General features: G+C 37.3%; 2 protein-coding genes across 10 annotated transcripts; both read right to left on the reverse strand.

Annotated features, from left to right (window-relative positions):
• Positions 1-334: 334 nt before the first annotated feature.
• Positions 335-9,088, reverse strand: LOC306875569 (heterogeneous nuclear ribonucleoprotein M-like). 9 transcript variants are annotated; one of them, XM_079426239.1, is made up of 16 exons: positions 8,782-9,050; positions 7,220-7,395; positions 5,854-5,906; positions 5,239-5,246; positions 5,068-5,161; positions 3,758-4,003; positions 3,518-3,671; positions 3,365-3,414; positions 3,196-3,256; positions 2,992-3,090; positions 2,847-2,888; positions 1,985-2,056; positions 1,790-1,894; positions 1,109-1,692; positions 979-1,030; positions 335-898 (listed from the first exon to the last, which is right to left on the reverse strand). In XM_079426239.1, exons 1-16 carry the CDS (start codon positions 8,826-8,828, stop codon positions 735-737), a joined length of 2,007 nt encoding a protein of 668 aa, XP_079282365.1. In that variant the 5' UTR covers positions 8,829-9,050; the 3' UTR covers positions 335-734. The 9 variants fall into 9 exon arrangements, with proteins under 9 accessions (XP_079282365.1, XP_079282363.1, XP_079282364.1 ...); XM_079426237.1 differs by lacking the exon at positions 5,239-5,246 and having other exon boundaries at positions 3,758-3,879; positions 3,946-4,003; positions 5,850-5,906; positions 8,782-9,024; XM_079426238.1 differs by lacking the exons at positions 2,847-2,888; positions 5,239-5,246 and having other exon boundaries at positions 3,758-3,879; positions 3,946-4,003; positions 5,850-5,906; positions 8,782-9,053.
• A 1,388-nt stretch (positions 9,089-10,476) lies between these two features.
• On the reverse strand, positions 10,477-19,760 carry LOC306875345 (E3 ubiquitin-protein ligase MARCHF2-like). The gene is made up of 5 exons (XM_079425847.1): positions 19,594-19,760; positions 17,953-18,223; positions 17,660-17,864; positions 16,072-16,281; positions 10,477-14,222 (listed from the first exon to the last, which is right to left on the reverse strand). Exons 2-5 carry the CDS (start codon positions 18,126-18,128, stop codon positions 14,064-14,066), a joined length of 750 nt encoding a protein of 249 aa, XP_079281973.1. The 5' UTR covers positions 18,129-18,223; positions 19,594-19,760; the 3' UTR covers positions 10,477-14,063.
• Between the last annotated feature and the right edge of the window lie 1,173 nt (positions 19,761-20,933).

Below are 20,933 nucleotides of genomic sequence, written 5' to 3' on the forward strand. Positions count from 1 at the left end.
CCCAGTAGCTATTTTGTACAGGATTATACAGAATTTCATTAACATCATGAAGTGAATTAAATGTTACTTCGTATTTGACATGCCGCAACGGCAAAACCCCTGGGACTTAGTTTTAACGCTCCACTTGTGTGTTTGCACGGTCCAACCAGTCCGTGTCCGTAACATGAACAAGAATACGAAGGTTTAATAATTTGTTTGATGAATTTCCAAGTTTTTTTTCCAAGATGATGAAGTCAAGTAAATTAAGATTCCATACAATTGGAAACCCAGTTGGATTCATTAAAAAAAAAAAAAACCTAACCTTTAAAAACAAAAGAAAAAAAAAAAACCCCCACACTATAAAATATTTTGTTTATTGTAAAGGTAAATAAAGCTTTAAAAATTACAGTAGCAAAAAAAAAAAAAAAAAAAAAAACCAACCCTTTATTAAAGTCACCACTATACATGTATACACATACGTTATACTAGCGGCAACAAATAATGCTTAACATGACTGAAAAGCACCACACAACACCACTGCTAAGTTCTCAATGTTGAGATTTATTAGCAAACCTTTAACAAAGGCAATTTCTTGGAAAGCATCACAAAATTGGGGAGAAAAAAAACATTTGGTCTCTAAAAGTCATAAGCAAAACTAAAAGTGTACCATTCGGCACAAATACAAATATGTAACGGACAAATAATTTGGAAAGCATAGTGAGGGGGTGGAAGGAATCAGTAGGCAAAGATGACAATTATGCATTTCTGTCAATCCTGACGTCAATCTCTCGCCCGTTGAGCCGGTAGCCGTTCATGGTGCGACAGGCTCGCTCGGCGGTCTCAGGACTGTCAAAGCGCACCACACCGCAGCCCTTGGACTTGCCATTCTCCATCTTTATGTCTGCATACTGCACAATGCCTATTAGAAAACAAGCCATATCGATTAACGAAACGGAGCAAGAAACGCTAAAAGACAAGTCTGATGGGAAAGTGTCTTACCACATGAATTGAAAGTGTCCTTCAACATCTTCCAAGTGAAGTCAAAGGGCAGCTGCAAAAATAGACAATTACATTATGGAGGAAAAAATAAATAAATTACTAATACAGGAAGTTAAGATCCAATGCTTACATTTCTGACAAAAATCTGGCAGCCCTTCCTGGCATTGACTCCACCAGTTCCTGGCCCTCCTTGTCCAGACCCACTGAAAGGAGTCCCGAAATTCCCGCGATCCAGATCAGCAGGTCTGTCGAACTGCCCACCGACGCCACCAGAGCCCATCCGGTCCATGCCGGAACCCATGCGGTCAAGACCTGAGGAGGGGAAGCGGTCCATGCCACCGGAGCCCATGCGGTCGAAGTTTGAACCCATTCGGTCGAGGCCCGTGTTCATCCTGTCCATGCCTATAGGAGAGGCAAAGTCCATCCCGCCGCTCATGCGATCCATGCTGGACGGGCCCAAGCGGTCGAACCCACCAGGGCCCATGCGGTCCACGCTGGAGCTCATACGGTCGAGGCCTGATCCCAGCCGATCCATACTGGGTCCCAGTCGGTCAAGCCCTGTACCCATTCGGTCGAAACCGGAACCCAACCGGTCCAGATCAGATATGCGGTCCATGCGATCCATTCCCATTCGGTCCAGTCCTCCCATGCGGTCCATGCCACCGCCAAGCCGGTCCATGCCAGAATTCATGCGATCCATTCCCATGGAGTTTCCTGGTAATTAAATTTGAAAAAAATAAAAATAATGTTATAAATTAACATTATGTAACTACTAAGAAAACTACAGGAGCAGAGGTTAAACATTACTAACCCATTCCTCGGTCAAATGAGTCTCCGAAGTTGCTACGGGACATACCCATGTCATTACGGCCACCAAAATCTCTATCAAAGCCACCGCCGATTCCACGATCCATATCTGCAATTTAAAATTTTTTTTAAAAATAAATAAAAAGATTTCAAACCTAACTATTAGCAAAAAAAAAAAAAAAAAAAAAAAAACATTTACCATTCATTCTTCCCATTCCAGAAGGGCCGAAACGATCCATGTTGTTCATACCACCTCCAAAATTATCCATCCCTGCAGATCAATAACATTTGAATTCAATTCATATTTGGGGGGGGGGGTTGGCACCACACAGAAGAATTCACAATTCAAAACAGTACATAAAAACAGCAATGTGATGAATCGTGTTACCTTGCAGGGTTTTAGTGGATGAAATCAGCAAAAGTAAAAAAATAAAAAATAAAAAAAGATAACTATTCCTAGTAAATGAAGTAGCATTTTTTACAATTAGCATTTTAACATTAAAAAAGTAAAACCTTAATTCAATTAATAAGGGATAAGATAAGCAGTAAAAACCCTTGAAGATAAAAAGGTAGATAAAATAAGGAAACAAAAAAAAGTACATAAAAATAGCAATGTGATGAACAGAGTTACCTTGAAGGTTTTAATTTTTGGTGGTGAAATAAGCAGTATTAAAAAAAAAAAAAAAAAAAAAAAAAAAAAGATAATTTTGTATATAAAATAAAAGCAGCAACTTAGAAAATAAAACCTTCAACTAAATTTAGAGCGCAGTAACGTTAAAAAAAAAAAGAAAATAATTCATTGCAATCACAGTACTACACAACTTCACAATTCATAGTACACAAAATATGGAAAAATAAAAATGCACTGCTTGAAAATTACACCACAGTTTTATGGAGATCAGTGACGTTTTGGATAATTCCCATCCAAATGGACTGAGCACCCTTGAACTACAGCACGCAAATCAAACCAGTAACACCTGCAGGTCCTTTCCAGATGGGATCAAAACAGGCCAAAAAAAATTAAATTAAAATAAGTATGGCTGATGAGATGAACCACATACCTCCCATTCTACCCATGCCACCAAATCCCATTCCATCCATTCCTATGGAGAAAATGATTTCATGGAGAGGGGAGGGGAGTGATGTTCAGTGAGTGCGTACAAGAGAAAACATTCCCAAAAAAAACAACATGCAACACGCTGTTACCTCCTGGTCCCATGTTACCCATCCCACCCCGGTTGAGCTGGGTAGCGTCGATGGGTTGACCGCCAGGTCCCAGACCGAGACCGACACCACTCAGACCACCTGCATGACACAGTGGAACTGGTTTAGAGAAGAAACTAGCCACCTACAGCAAGTTTTATGGCTGAAGGTCCATACAGCAAATGTTAATATGAAGTCATCACTTACGAGGAAGCGCTGGAGGATGGTCTGGGGGTGCAAAGTCACCTTTGGGAAGGGATTTCTCATCCTGAAAAGACAATGACAGGTGTAAAGTGAATTTTAAGGAGTTTAAAAATCATATTGGCAATGTACCACTAAAGCCAGAAACAAGCTTCCAACCAATGTGATTACTTACCAGTTTGACGTGCATGACCCTGTTGAAGAGGAGCTGCCCGTTGAACATTGCTAACATCCATTAAGGAAAATGTCAAGCATTGCACAGTTTAAGTAGCATTAAACAACTATAGTCTAATCAAGGCCACACATCAAAAGCTACTGTGAAGGATACAGACTGCTTGAACAGCCTCGATGGGCATCTCAAATGTGACAGTTCCCATTCCCCTGCTCTTCCCATCTTTATCCTCCAGGATATCTGCACGCACAACTGCTCCAGCCATTCCAAACACCTCCTTGAGCTTCTTCCATCCAACCTTGTAGTCCAGCTGTGATGAGATGCGCCATATGAAAAGTCAGGGGTTAAGTTTCAAAATATGGGACATATGGCTTCAGAATGGATTCAAAGTCTTACATTGGCCACAAAAATGGTGCTTCCGATTTTTCCAGCCTGGAGTCCATGGATGATCTCGTTGGGGATGTTGGGGTTGTTCATGAGACTGGGAGGGATGTTGACCATGGAAGGACCGCCAGGCCCTGGGCCCATCCCCATTCCTCCACCCATGCCTCCTCCCATGCCTGGGGGTCCACCGCCGCCGCCACCACCACCACCCCCGTGAGCCCGATTAGCTTCACGCTGGGCAATCACTCCATCTGGGTCCTTAGAGAAGCACAAGGAGACACTTTAAAAAAAGGCACGTTTAATACATCCAACATTAAATACTGACATATGTTGATTTTGTTGACAGTGTAAAATATCACCAAGATTTTAACATGTTTTTTTGAAGACACTATTTTTACAATCATGCCTCGTTACTTTATAACACAACTTTACAATTTATTTTAATACTAAATGTAGGGCCTTATGATTTCCGTGATGCAGAAAATGTGGAATCCAGTCATAAATGGGATTTACTGTATAAAGCAGTATGTAAAAGAATTTGCAAAATTTTAGATAAATCAAAAGTAGGTCGGTACAAACAATATGGACTGGTGACTGTGAATATTATGATAAAAAAATATATAAAATCAATTCATTAAAGATGCTTTTGATTACTACAATTTAATTAACCGTTAAAAATGGAATTCAGAAAATTAATGGAAAACACTGAAATTTGTAAAAAAAATTAAATTGAATTTAAGGGGGAAAAAACATTTCACAGGGCCTAATTTTGTTAATAAATTCATATTAAATTGTGCAAGTTTCATGATTACCATTAAATAGACATGCTTGTTGATTAATAAAATTCAACCATTAAAACAGTAAAAAAAAAACACAAAAAAACTGAATCAGGAAAAAAAAAAAATAATAATTCACAGAGCAATTCTTTCACACTTGGTACACTAATATCATTTAACATTAACATTTATATAAACCAATAGAAAAATATTTTTTATAATTTAAATGATTGCAAAAAGTCTCACAACCTAATGGACAAATAAAAGTACATTTAAAAACTATTTTTACAATCTTATCTAGTCAGGGTTTCCAATAGTCTTGAGAAAAATTTGAAAAATGCAAATAACTGCATTAATGATATATCAGTGGATATTAAAATTAATTAATACTTAATTAGCTAATATTCATATAATATAGATTTTTTTTGTTCTTATGGCATGAGTTGAAATAGCTGAAATTGTACAGAAATGTAATGCTGCCGCCAAAAAAAGGAGATCATTTTATCTACATTTACCCAGTGTTATTCATCTGCAAGATGCACTCACCTCTTTGACCTTGAGGGGACGACCGTTCATGACATGTTTGTTGACTTTCTCTACAGCCTTTTTCATGAGCTCTTCAGTTCTGAACTCAACCACCCTAAAGAAAAAAAAAGTTAGCAAGAGTTGCACAAAAGCAACAAACGATAAGTGATCATTGGTCTGAATGATACTTACGCACAACCCTTTGTTCAGTCAGCAAACCCGCCAGGATGAACGAACAAGCAAAACAGGAACGAGAGAGACAATTAGACAAGCGCCACAAGAAATCACCGAAAACTGACTCAGGAAAAATACTTCAGGCACACTAAATTGATAAAGAATATTCATATAATACTTCTCTGTGGTGTTCAACAGTTACATAATTACATTCAAACTCAAAATGGCTGACAGGATTAATTGACGACCAGAATACACAAGCGGCCTTCAGTTCCAATTACTCATTCAGGCTCCATTTCTGTTGTTATCCCACTAGTTGAGTCCCTCAACAAATCATTGACGCCATGTTTAGTTACTGAACACCACCTGAAGTCCAATAATGAGACTCGCAGTGCAAAAAAAAAAAAAAAAAAAGCTACCTCTTAAAACACACGAGAACCAGAATTACTATATAGCTGGGAAACGATCCCTGCGGTTCCACTCAGAACCGCAGTCGGTGTCCGTTTTTGTTCAAATGCCACCCAAGACGACACTTTTTGAACTCTCAACCCAGTCCTGAACATCCCACATTAAAATCTAAGAGTACATGTAAGAACTCAAGCGGACAAATGGAGGTTCGTCTCGTGCACTTACCCTTGATTTGCCTTCTCCGTCCATTAAGTGTTCCACGTACGTTACCTCACCCACTACAAATCAGATTCCAGATGACACACACCAAGGGGAGAGAAGCCGAGAGAACAATTGGGGTTTAGAGCAGACACAAACGGGGGGACGGTGAGAGTGAGCTCGGCCTGCGAGTCCAGAGCCTCCTCCCCCAGCACCTCAGCAGCACAAATTCTGGTACAGGTCTACAAGAAGCAAGCTGTAAAGTGTATTGAGGAAAACTTCTTAAGCTGTCCTTGCTGGGAACCTCAACATCCAAGACTGACCAAAAGGATTTGACCTCCCGAGCCATCGAAATTGGATGGATTGTCAACTATGGCCTTTGTTGGACGTCAAAGAACCTTTTCTGGTAAGGTTAACAAGTCTTCGACTACCTCCGAAACATTCGACACACCTAAACCATATCTTTAGGGCAAAAAAATAGTAATAATAATAATAAAAAAAGTTACTGAATAAAAATAGCTAAACCTATGTTATAAAATAAATGTTTTGAAGTTACAGAAACCAAAACCTTGTCCACCTGGAACCAACTTGGCTTCCCAACTAAACAATTGGACTCTTGAATTTAATCGATTAGCCAAACCAGCTCCAACACGTCCAGTTGGATGAACACTCAAGAATAGAATTAGATGAGACTGCAAACCCAAACCAGGTCTAGTCTGTTTGTGAAAAACTACCTCGAAGAACCACCTGGCATTTCTCCAGCAAGAACGTCTGTCCATAAGATAAAACAAGGACCAGCTTAAGAAGCTGCTTTACTCTGTAGACCTGTACCCCCAGAAATCAATCACATCCATTTTTTAAGTGCACAATACTGAAGATCAGCTGCAACAACATTCACTCTGGCATTCACCTAAAAAAGAAAATGCAATTTAATTCTACAGGCAACAAATTCCACATGAAATTTCCCATGCGTACGAATCATTAGGCATGGAGGGGCTGCTACACATGGATAGGGAAAAATGTGACCACTCATAGATTGTTCTGAAATACTAACCAACAGGTTAGGGTGAAAACTACACACTTTCTCCAAAGCCAAAGAGACCGAATGATGGCATCAGATTCATATGAATGGATTAGACTCGGTGTTATGTGTACGTGCAATTTGCACAATTTTAAAGTGCCATCCACCAACATTAGCAAGCTTGAATTATTAATCATTTTCCACAACAGACAAGACACTTTTCCAACAGACCACTTCCCCATGATGGGATGTTTATCCTCTGACCTAAAGCAACTGAGTAGGTGGCCACCTTCGAAACTCCCAAAACTAAAAATACAGCTCCATGGCTCTAAGCTAACCTAGGATGCACAACTAAATATAACGAAAACATACCTTTTTCCTTCATGAGATCTTTCAGAGTTTGCCATTTAACATCATAGGGAATGTTGCTGACAAACACGCGGTATCTCTTGTTGGGGTTCCCGTAAGGTTCAAACCGGCCCCCGCCACCACGCTTCTGGGGCCTCTCCTTTCTCGACTCATGGTTGGACTTGCCGTTCACCGCATTTCTGGATGGAGAAAACAAACAAAACTTGCAATTCGATGTTTTCCCACACAGCAAGAAAAGCATGCGATCAAGCTTGAGATAAAACTACATTTAGGCTAACTGTTCTAAGATTTTCTATTCATGTTCAATGGAGTGTACATTTCCTAAACCCTGTTAAAATTGATGTCTCAGTATAAAAGCCTGATTTTTAAAAACGTTTTCTATTTTACAGCAATACAATTTAATCTAAAGTTAGGAATGTATAATCGGGTTGAAAACGTTGCATAAATTAGTCACTCAAATTGTTTGCATAGGCTACAGAAAATTCAAACTTGTGGCATATAAGAAAAAGAGTACTTTGAACTTTTCTAACAATAAATTGGGTAACAGGGTTGAGTTTGCGGCTACAGTAATGGTGCACAAAAAAGTATGCATTATTCCGTTTGATTCTCTATTTGCCCTATGGCAGGGGCATCAAACTCAGCTCCTGGAGGGCCGCAGCCCTGCAGAGTTTCAACCCCGTAGTCTTCAAATAAACCTAAATGATTAGATTAGCTGGATCAGATTGTTTTATTAGGGTTATATCTAAACCGTGCAGGGCTGTGGCCCTCCAGGAACTGAGTTTGACACCCTTGCTCTCTGGGGTTTGGATTTTCTTCAAACCCGTTACCAAAATTTAGGATGTCTAAATGCAGTTTAAACCCCTGATTTTAAGTTTTCCATTTTCTAGCAATAAAACTCATTTTAAAATAACGTATAACGGGGTAGAAATTTTAAATTAGACCGTCACTTTTGCCAGAACAAATGTTTTTGTAGTTACAGGGAGGGGGGGGGAACACTTTCCCAAAACAGTTTTTCCCCAAACAATAACTTGGGTAATTTAACAGGGTTGAGTTTGCAGCTAACTTACCGAAACTTGGAAACTGTTCCAAACCGTTAAATTGTTATTTTTTTAAATACAATAAACTCAATTTAACAAAAACTTTTTTTAATGAAAAACAAACTAGCGTTTACATTTTTTGTGTGTAAGATGTTAACATCTAAAACAAGCGTTTCTAATGGGCAACAAACTGACCAAACATGCAACAAACTATGCCGCAGCAAACAAAGGACACAATGGTGTCTGTTGCGTAACAAAAAGCGTCGTTCAAATCTCGTCTACGTGCTTTATTTTGTGTATTAGGTACATTCCGTGCATGAGGTTTCATCTCATTGTGAATCCAACGTCTCTTTGTTTATTCAAGACACGAACCAAACAAACAGGTTCGTCCTTTCACGCTCATTTTACTGCAACCTAACTATTCTTAGTAAAAATGCATTACGCACCCAAAACAACCCGTACCTACTATCGTTTTAAGCATATAAAAAACCAAAACATGGAATAAAAAGCACGCAGCTGTCGTGTTACCCTTGTTCTTGTTTCTCTGGCTTCTCCGATTTAACCTCAGACGACATTTTGCCTTCAGATGTTCGCTGTCCTCCTCCGTTTTCAGATTAAACTCTTCTAAACCACGCAGACTAGGTCTAGATTCAGATAAAACGAGTTTCAAGTCGTAAAAACAACGAGGGTCGCTGCTTAGTCGTGTAGTTGTCCCGTTGCGTCGCTAAAAGACTTCAGTCGCTGCTTCTGTCCTTCTCCTGCTGAAATGGCGGCGACACAGAAACCGCGAGGCTGATATTGGAAGCGACGAGAGGCATGATGGGAAACAACATGTGACGCATTCTAGTTTAAAATTCTCAGGAGACCAGTTAGCATGGGATTCCTGCTCTTTATCTGTTTCTACTTTGTTATTATTGTTATCATTTTTATGTTGATGATTGTATTATTCTGTTTCATATTCTTGATTTTTGAGCTTTAAAAAAAAAAAAAAAAACAGTTAGCATGGGATTTTATTTTATTTTAATTTATTTGTTGACTTTATAAAATATACTTTTTATTTATTTATTTTATTTGTATACTCTTGGCGCTTTTGTTCGGTATTTGTTCAAGCATTAATAAAAAAATAATAATAATTAAAAATAGAAAAAAACAGTTAGCATGGGATATCTTTGAGATTCACAGGAGTTGTTGTTATAACTATCGTATTATGACTTTACTAGGTTGATTTTTATTAGAAGCCTAACAGTTTTCAGCCTTCATTTTTTTGTTTTCTGAGGGTCTATAAAAATAAAATTCTAAACAAAGAGCCAAATATTCTGAAAACAAAGGACATTCGTTTTAAAAAGACGTGGCTGTTCCCCCATTTCCACCACAATGAACCATTTTACTCCTAATTATATATTTTTTTTCATTATAATATTTATGTTTCAGACAGTATCAGAGAGAAGTCTTGAGGTGTGTGAAGAAAACAAAGACAAATATCAAAATAGCACTTGTGAACAGATTAGTTTTCCACTCAAGCTGTATTTTTGTCAAATTACACAAACCATGTGAGAAATGTTTCATTGCATTCAGTGTTTTTTATACATTAGGCTAATTAATTATTAATTATAGGCATGAAAAGTGTTGCCAGGTTTTTCTAAAAATGTTTGAAATGTCACTTCCATCACAGAATGCTATAAAACACAACATATAATTTGATATGTAGTGGAAACTACGCTTTGGTGGGAAACTTCTTGACTGTGTTAACTTTATTTGAATTCCAATTCAGCTGATTTTATTTAAAATCTTTTTTTTACAAAATATAAGTTCTAATTCAACATCCTATGGGACTTTTTAAATTCTGTTAAAATAATAATAAAATGCTGTAAAAGCCCATACCAGGGAATTACAAAAATATATAATATATATAATTGTGACTTCTTATGTCACAATTCACTTTGTTTCTTGTAATTCTGAGACATTTTCCCTTGCAATTCCGAGTTTACATCCCACAGCTCTCTGACTTTTCAGAATTGTGGGTTTTTATCTCAGATCTCAGTCAGAATTTGTAAGAAACTCAGTTTCATTTATTTATTTCTTATTCTGTGGTGAAAACAGACTTCCATAAACTGCAGAGCTTCAGCTCATAATAAATGGCTTGCTGCCCAAAAGAGTGAGTTTAAGCTATTTCTGAAATTGTGCAACCTCTCAGAAATCTCTCGAAAGAACAACAGCACAGTTACCAGATCCAGAGCGTTTTTTTTATTTGCTTTGCACACTTTTCTTGGCTGATTTCAAGCACCAACATATTTTGGTGAGGACATTACAGACATCTTTCTCTTAGCCACTGCACAACATAAACATTGTAGTATTTCAAAAGTTCAGAGTGATAAAAATCCTGTGCTCGATGAATAAATGAAAACAAAACAGAAGCAAAATAATACATATACGAATACATTAAAACACACACTGGCAAAATTAGAGATATTTCAACTGAATCAACAAACTGTGTGTACAATTAAGTTCAGATTTGGAAATGCCTTCTTTTCTGAAACTGCAACAAAAGTTAAAACCCCCCCCTCAGAAATTTACAACGGATATATTCCATTCTAAATGAGTGAAAGTGCCATTGTATTTAAATAAGAAAGCATGCACTGGAGGAACAGAGAGGTTTCGGTTTTATTAACATCATCATTTGAGCTGCTGAACTGCTCTTGCAGTGTTGCATATTGTGGCCAGCTCATTGGCATCCACTGCAAGTTAAAAACACAAAATAAACAATAAAATCACGAGTTCAACATTGTCCCTCTCCTAAAGTCCTTCATATGCAACAACATCTACATCTATGTATATATCATACATGTATTGTTAAGGTTATAGGCAAGAATTGCATTGTAATATTTTTGAAATTGCACTCTCATGTATTACCCTACGTTGCAAAATAACCAAGGAATGGCCCAAAAAGTGAAGAAAGCAGGTGGAAGCACAACAACGAGACAGCATTCCTCAAGTTAGCATTAAGCTGGTAAAGTTGCCTGTCGTTGGTGATCTGACACCACTAGTGGTTTCAAATAATGGTTCGGCAACTTTTTTCTGGAAAAACACTGAGCAATAGGAAAGACGATGATTATGAAAATGGATTATTCCTAAAACTCTACAAAAATATCAAAAGAATTATTATTAACAAATAATGCCATCATGTTTGTGCATCTATTGCACAATTTTCTCCCCTTAAAATAAAGAATACATTTAGAGGGGAAAACCTTTTTTTTCCCATCCTCCAATGCGAAATTAGCTGACGGGAGACGAGTGGTGGGATGAATTTGAGGGAAAAACCTTTTGCATGTTTGAATATCCAACTACAGAAACACCTTTTGGCTTCAAACTCACTTGTTTGTGGCGCTGAACTTCGTCAGTGCCGCTCTGCCGTGTGAACTACAAGCGTTCAGCTGCGTCCTTTAAAACAAGTGGTCAGCAAATAATCCAGGCATTCGTGGGCCTATCTGCTCCGCACGCACATACAGAACCCTGGACCTACAGCACACAACACTTCTTAATTACAGAGACATCAGTTTATCTACACATTTACAATTGAAACGCATCAGAATTTACAATAAAAGAATTCATGGACCTACATATCTTAGGTAGCTCATTTTATTAGCCTTAAAAGAACAGTTCAGCCAAAATTAAAACTCTGTCATTATTTATTCACCCTCACATGCTGTTTTTTTCCCCAATAGGGGATTTAAAAAAAAAACTCACAATTCTGACTTTTTTCTAACAATTGCGAGTTTATATCTCACAATTTTGACTATTCTCAGAATTCTTAGTTTACATCTTGCAATTTTCATTTTTTTTCCCCCCTCGGAATTCTGAATTTAGGATCTTGCAAATTTGTTTTTTCTGCTACAGAATTTAAAATAAAAAAAGTAACAAACTTTCTCACAATTTTAACTTTTTTTAATTGCGAGTTAACACCTCACAAGTCAGACCTTTCTTCTCAGAATTGCTAGTTATATCTCACAATTCTGAATTTCTCAGAATTGTGAGATATTGTTGTATGGTAAAAGATTACCACTTTTATCTCTTTCTGGTTCTTGCACAACACTATTGTATGGATTTGTAAAAGGGCGCATGTTTCATATGAACCACTTTCATTGCGATCTTGAAGCTTGACAGATAAGGTCACTACAAATTGTCATTGTACGCGGTCTGGAAATGATTCACCAAAATTGTTCTATGATTAAAATAACAGCAGCCAAGTTTGAAGTGACATTAGGGTGAATAAATAATGCCATTTTCATTGTCAGGTGAACAATTCCCTCAGTGAACTTTACCGCCAAAAGTTTGCGCAAATCTTTTCTAGACCTAGATCTTCCACAGCGAGTGTATAAGGCGCAAAAGGGTCCACATTAAGAGTGGCAAATGTGCAATTATTACTGCCTATCCCATTTCCACTCTTTCAGACAGTACATAACTGTAGGGAACGAAAAGATCTGATGCTTGGTGTTCTGCAGATTCTTCTTGCACCAATATGACACACAGCTAAAAGACGCCTTTGCTTAAATACTATAGTGTTATTCATGGATGACGGTTTCGTTACTGGACTGGCAATGATGTTTAGCTTTACAATTACTTCTTCCTCTGCGGCTTGACCTGCATATTCCACAAAGTAAACTGCTACAAAATCCCAAGTATGCCATCCTCAACCTGAGGCATTTGATGCGAACTAAACAGCACAAAGAGCCAGAGCTAACAAAATGCATACTGTAAACACACATACACATTCATCTTTAAACACTCACCTAAAAAAAACGAAGGAAAAAAATGATTCAACAATGAACTGTAGAGGTCTGTTTGCATCTGCACTTATCACAACTCAACAACAACATATAAAGTTGCCACATATTTGCATCCCAAAAGCATACACATATCTACATTTGTTCAGCTCACATCTAGGCTACGTTGTCAGAAAGTGCTACGACTTTAAAACCACCGCATGCTGTTTTACGTTGTTTGGAGACCATTCAGTTCGGAAAAACAGCCTTTGATCTGTACGCAAAATTGAAACTCACGAACAGTCACCAATTTGATGAGATTTGCAATATGAAATAGGCATGCATGAAAACCTGGGCGTGTTCACAGCAAAATCATGACAATGGCGGCGTGTTATTGCACTCTCTTTTTTTCGCCAGCCTCCAGATGAGCTTGAGTGTCCGCAGATATACATCAGCCTCCAAATTCATTGCCCTGACAAATGGCCCTGTAATACCCATGTCGATCGAAGCTTAGAGCTTACATGTTCACTTAGTGTGTATATATTCATATCTTGATTAAATCGTATAGGAGACACAAGGACTAAGTTCGCTTAGGTGTGACTCCGTCGGGTTAAGATGGAAAGTACTTGAAGGTAGATGAGTAGAAATACAATACATCGAAAACGAAAGAAAGGTTTGGTTTTAAGCTTCAGCAGCCATATGTACTTGAGTCATAATCCCTCGCCGCTGTGCTAAAAGGAATCGTCTATACACATAAGTTAGATTTCCGTTTGTTTCAAATACAATGCATACTGAACAGTATGGGGTCTCAGCCTGACTGTTCAAGCCCCAAATAAATAAAAACAACACGTATAAAGGCACAAAAAAACATTAAAAGAGACTTGTGAAAAAAAATAAAAATAAATGAAGTGCTCACATATTTAGATAAAAAGGATTAAATAGAAAAGAATGCATCCAAAATGCCACGGCTCTAGTTGACGGCGCTGTGTCAAGAACCTTTAGCACGCTAATACCACCGCGATCGGGCCCCACTACCCCGCACCACGTCTCTCATACTATGGTCTCATCTGCTGTCTTTTTCAGCAGCTTTGTGGAAAGCAAGGAATGCTGGGTAGAGTGTGCACCCTTGGTGTCAGGAATGAGCAAGCGGACTTTCTGATTGGTTCGTCTCCACTCTGAGTACAACTGACAGTGGTAGCGGAATGAGACCTGCAAAACAAGGACAATTTTTTCATACTTTTGGTTTAAGCACCAGGTCCTAGAGATTGAAATGGTAGATTTTTATGAAAGATATGTCTGGGTTACATTTCCCGCCAAAATGAGAAGAAAAACTATGAAGCATGTGGCGCTGTAATTGTATGTGGCGTTCAGTGTTTGTTCATGTTGTTGTCGAGACGTGGGGTGATGACATCGTTTCACAAAATATACGTGCTGCGTCCCAATTCGCATACTATCTGTCATAAATAGTATTCGAAAACAGAATTAGTATGTCCCAAATCATAGTATATTTAAAAAAGTATGTCAACGATCCCCGGATGGTCTACTACTTCCGGTTAGAATTCGAAGTGCAGATCGATGCACACTCTAACGGCTAATATTGCCCACAACACATTAAGTGTTAAAAAACTACAAACATGGCGGGTATACGCGACCGACAGACAGGTAGAGAAAGAGATTTGAGCGATAAATAATCCATGTCTAACCTGACGAAAAAATATTTATTTAATGTTATCCACATTATATTTCATCTGTAGCAACACTGTGAACTTTTATAATGATACGTTTGGCCATTAACTTTGAAATGCATCATTATGCAAACACGATTTGCTTCTTTATTTCTCGCCAATACAGTAGGAAATCAAATTAAACGAAATGTGGATGATGTTAACTGTGACAAGATGATTGACAGGGCAGTTTAAACAGTGACAGGACAGAGCGTCCGTTAAAGAAGCAGTTATGACGAAGTAGTATATCCCAAAGCGCGCCTACTATTCTGCTATATACTCAAAAGTATGTACTTTTTCTTCACAAAAAGAGTACATACTTTTAGGGCATAGTATAAGTAGGCGAATTGGGACACAGCAACGGATTGGCTGTACATACAAAAATGCAAAGGTGTCGTTTTCAGATTTATCCAGTCTGGGACCCGGTTTAAAAAAAAAAAAAAATAGCGGTTTCACGCTCACAAAATGCCGGATCCGTCTGGACAAAACGCCAATACGATAAAAAAATGTTTATGAATACAGCTAAACGCGTCTGTATACATTTTACTCAAAAAAAAAACATTTCAGTTTATGAATTATAGTAATTTTCTGCATTATGGTAATGAGAATCTTTTTTTTTTTTTTTTTTTTTTTTTTGCATTGTGGTAATGAGTATGGGATTTATTTACATTACCCGCAATGCAACGGCATTGCATGTCGGCACACAGCTCACTAGGCTATCGGCGCTGACATTATTAAACACGATTAAAACAATTAACAAAGCATTATTTTTTGGGGGGAGGAGGATTTTCAGCCATTATTTCAGCCACATGAGATTTCAGAGCTTCTGGAAAGATTACCACTTTCATTTAGTTCTTGCACAAAACTATCGTGTGGTCGATTGCTCTACGATTAAAATATCATTACTCAAGTTTGGAGTGGCATAAAGATGAGTAAATAATGGCATTTTCATTGTCAGGCGAATGTTTTCTTCAGTAAACTTTACCACATTGTTTGCGCAAATCGCCAAAAATACCTAGATCTTCCACAGAAAGTGCATAAGGTGCAAAAGATCCATTATATAAGAGTGGCAAATATGCAATTATGATGATATTACAGCAATGAGAATGAGTTTTTTGTAAAGATTTTAGTAAAGAGAACCAGATATGGCACTGCAGTAAAACAAGATTTTTAAACATATTTAACACAAAGCATTTTTTTCCTTTTGATTTTTGGGGTGAAATATGACCCAGACATGTTCAGATAAGTCTTTGTGTGATTCCCCAAAATGAATTTAAGCATTCTGTTTCAGAATAAAAATATAAATCTGGATTTAATTGAATGTAATACAGTACCAGTGTCCAGAGGACATAGATGGTGAAGAGTGCGATAGTCAGAGCGATGAGGCCGACTGCCTCCAGGCGACTGTTGAAGTGCAGGTGGTCCTGTGCACCCCGTAGACACAGCCAACCTGAGATGGCTGCCAGGGGCGTTATAAACAGGAAGCACACCATGTCACAGAAGAGGGTGCGCTTCTCATTCCGGGGGCCCGGGTCCCTGAGCCACTATTGAGAGATCATGTCATTTTTATTGATGAAGTAGATAGACAGTTTGCCCAATATTAATAATCACATGTTATGGCCAATAACAAACATCAAGGTTGACATTCTTAATAAAGGGCAGTTTGAGCAATACGTTAAGCACTTTTAAACTTAATTTGTTATCAACATTGGGTCCGCAGATAAGAGCTTATTTAAATGTAGGCTATTGTTTGGATAGTTTCTCAACTGAGAAATGTTTACCCAAGACATAAAACAAAGATGAAAATAGATTAATTAAAAAGAACAAAAATGTAATTAATAATGACAGCAGTAATAATAACAATGCCTAGCATCATATTTTTGAATATGACATCCAATATTTTTGTTAGTTATGATTATGGCATCAAATACAAAAGCATTTGAATTTCATTGCATTTTTGCATTCAACAAATATTTGTAAGGTGAAGAGGTCTTGTATAATCCCTTAATCATAAAAAAACTGATTTCTACCTTCCTGAACCAGGATACAACTATTTGCTCAATTCTCAGCTGATTTTCACATGTATGAATGATTCTCAAAAAACATTATTTCATGACAAATTCTGATTTCAAGGATAAAAAAATGATCCTACCCAGATGTTTTCTGCTGCATCTGTGGTTGTTTTACTACATCCAAACAGCAACAAACTTATTTATGTACAAACTTGCAGACTGTCAGTTAAAAAATACATTTTCAATACTTATTATCACTAAAACCAAACTTCTGACATTTGACTACTTGTTATTCTAATAATTGCATTTAAGCTAATATATATAAATCAGATGCAGGGCTTTGTAATTATTAATAACATATTCATTATATATTATTACCACAATTTACAGAAGATGCCCACTAAAATGTCATTCAGTGTAAAAATAGTCTATATCAAAAAATCTTGTCAGGAATATTTAGAACCAGAATCATTAGATGACATTAAAAGACTATTATTAATTAAAACAAATTAATTGTAATTTTAAATCTTTACCAATCTTTGTTTGTATGATCACTTTTTCTTTTATATATTTTAATAAGTACAGAATAATTAATATATATATTATTATATATTATATTAATTTGTTGAATTTTTACATAAATATGTTTCGCTGAATGACAATGGAACATTATATCACCCACATTTTTGACATTTTAGTTTCACAAAAGTTATTTAAAGCAATAAAGTTGACAAACTTGCATTTACTTTGCATTCTATGTATATGAAATCAAATTTAATTTGATGCTGATGTCTCGTCTTTGACCTAAATATAAGAAATTATGCCATGTAAGCGCACATGCAAGTAAATGTGCAATAGCAAAGCGGGGCCGAACCATGCAGACGAGGCTAAAGGCATTAATATTTGTTACCTCTGTGAGGGGTCGGGGCCGGCGCTCTATGGTAAACTCAGTGTGGCACAGCTCACAGTAGCTGGTGTTAGAGGAGGACAGCCACTTCTCCAGGCAGCTCTTATGGACCGTGCCCAACGTGCCGGTGCAGTCGCATGGGGAGAGAAGCCCCTCGCTGTTGCACACGTCTTGACCCTCATGGCAGATCCGACATATTGGCCGATCGCTAACAGAGAAGGAAGTTAACAGCTTTGCCTTTAGGCAACTGGAATAAATATTGTTTGAAACTGAAAATATTGTTCAGATTTGTCTACCTCTGGGTGCCAAGGGCTTTGATAACAGTAGATAGTAGACGTCCATCCTTGGCCGTGACCTGGGTGACGTACTGGGCCTGGCGGTTGTCAGCCTCCTCCACGGTTTTGGACAGGGCAGCGTTGCCAGTGCAGTCGCACAGGGAGCCTGGGAGGTGGCAACACTCCCCTGTGGTCATTTCGGGGCCGTCCAGGAGGGCGGGGGGCAGGGGAGCACCGAGGGGAATCAGGGAGCAGCCTCGCTCCCACACCTCAAGTCACGAAGACCCTACCACTGCAGAGAGGAGGAACATTTACAACGGTTACGTTAGGGAAATTTCGACAGCGAAAATGGTCAACTGTCAAGTGGCAATGAAGCAATGCACCACACAGAAGACACTGTCAAACTGCAAACTTGTGTTACCAACAGAACCAGATGCAAATTCTGTGCAGGAAATCTTTCAGATAACGTGGATTCACAGAACAAGGGTAAATGTGTCAAAATGTAAATCTGTGAGAGGAATATTATGTGCTCAATACAAGTTCAATCGACAGCATTAGTGGCGTAATGTTGATTACCAAAAAAAGTAGGCCTAATTTAAACTTTTTCCTCCATTTATTAAAAAGAGTTACAGTGAGACACTTAAAATGGAAGAGCATGTGGCCAATTTGTAAACTAAGATAAGACTCACTGTTTTAAAAATATACAAAAAAGCATAAAAAACACAAATTTGTATAAAGTTGCATCAAATTTGCACCAGAGACAACATTGTAAACCCTAAAATAACGATTTAAATATCTATTTAAATGACATTAAACTTCCAAAAGAAAAAAAAATAATTGTGCATTATATTCCAAGCATCGCATAAGAAACTATTTAAAATCAAAAACTTGATTTTGACTTATTTCCGAGCTTGGCAGCTGTAATTACTACAAGCTTGCAATGAATAAATAAAGAGCAGCTTGGACATTTTTCAGAACGTCTCCTTTTGTGTTCCACAGAAGTCACAAAGGTTTGAAACAACAGGATTCGTTTAACATAATATATCACTAGAATACAAAAATAAGCATTTTGAGGTTAACTTAGGCTATTAACTGAGCAATACACTAAAGAAAACCTTGTGAGCTGCCATTTGTAGACAGCTATTTTTGGGCACTGTATGTTTCAAAACATTATTTTATACATCCTGGCAACTCGCTGCAATATTAAATCTAATGTTATATATGATCTACTGATCAAACCAACAACAAATAACCTTTACTAGCATAGGGATGTACGGACAGAAACAGAGATGAGAGAATAGCCAGCATAAATGCACTGCCATTTGAAATGAAATATGAAATCCTGTGCTGTCCACATTTAAACCATCTGGTCTGGTTTGGTCTGATCCATCAAGCTGTCTGACACTAGTCTAGGGTGGGCCTTTGGCACACAACACAAGCTGCCAATTAAACATCAGTTTCCTCCAATATAGCGCTAAATGTTTCTTAGATATTCGTTTAAACCGAAATCAACCCGATTCGATGCGTATTAAGACAAAGTCAGAGTGAATGTGGAATAATGCAGCAGCATTAGACTGCTAGTAACATTAGCCATGTAGCAAAATATACCATCAAAACCTGGGATTAAAGATTAAAACATCACGTCTTGTTGTCTAATCTTACCTTCTGGCTTTCCATGCTGAGCTGGTGCCTTTAAGGGTGAATTCCTTTTAAAAGTGGCGCTGGTTCGCAAACGCTAAGGTAAAGTACAAGCCTTGTTTTGGCTTTGATCCGTTCAGCTGAGACTCGACTCGACTCGACTCGGCCTCTGATTAGCGCCGTGTACGGTAAGAGCGTAGCGCCGTGTACGGTAAGAGCGTAGAGGGAGGCGCTTCTCGACGCTGCGCTGCTTCGGAATTTTCCTAAACAGCTTTCGTGAATAGCCCTCATCCGAGAAGTGCCTTTTGTTGTTATTTCTAAGGACTGTTCGCTGCTCATGTGAGTCTTTAGGCGTTGTGATGTTAATATGGGTTGATTTTTAAATATCGTTTTAACTTAAATACTTGCCTATTTAGTTTTTTATTTTTACCGATACTGAACAAAATGTGCACATTTATGCGTAACGTAGTGTAATATTTCAGTTTTGTGCGTAGCCTAAGATACACTTTTATTCACACTTTATTTCTTCCTAGTAAATTGTTTTAGAAGTGTAATCTGAAAAATAGTTATTTTTTAAATAATGATAATTTTGTGAAATCATAATCATAATTTTGTGAAAATGCATGCCCTTAGCAGATTAAGAATGTGACTTAATTTAATATTTCAATTTTGTGCATATTAATAAATTGCACTTTTAATCCCTATTTTTTGTCATTTTGACCAAATTAAGAAATTTAATTTGTTTTCTTTAATATGCCATATTTTGCTACTGTGAACAAAATCAGGTTTTGAATGTCGTAATATTTAGTTTTAATTTTCTATAAATTTCTCCCCTTTTTTCTCATTTATATCAAACTAAGAACATCACTAAATGTTTAATCATTTTTTAAAAGCTAACAAATTGAAAAAGATTATGCCTAACCTAATCATTTAAATTTAATTTTCACTGGTGTGCTTAAATACTTTTGTCTTTTATTTTTAACCGTTTAAGAAAAGTCATCTATAACCAAAAAAAAAACATATATTTGAAGTTTTTAATTTTGTGTTCAAGCAAATTAATTCCCTTCTTTTGTATTTTTAGGATTTGAAGTTTTATTTTCAGTTTTTTTGTCACTTATTTTGAAAATAGAAATATAATTTTATTTTTATTTATTTTTTAAGTAATTTTACTAAATCCTAGATTAAAATCTGGAATCCTATGTTTGTTTTCCTGACCAAAAAAACCCCCCCAAAAAAACACTCTTGCTATAAGACATCAGTCTTTATGTGTACCCAAACACTCATCAAATGTATGTACTTAACATGGCATATTCCTTTAAAGAGCTTGTGACATGGAAACTAAATAAATCGCTTGAGTCATAGCA

This window comes from Barbus barbus (genome assembly GCF_936440315.1).
Source record: "Barbus barbus genome assembly, chromosome: 9".
NCBI lineage: Eukaryota > Metazoa > Chordata > Actinopteri > Cypriniformes > Cyprinidae > Barbus > Barbus barbus.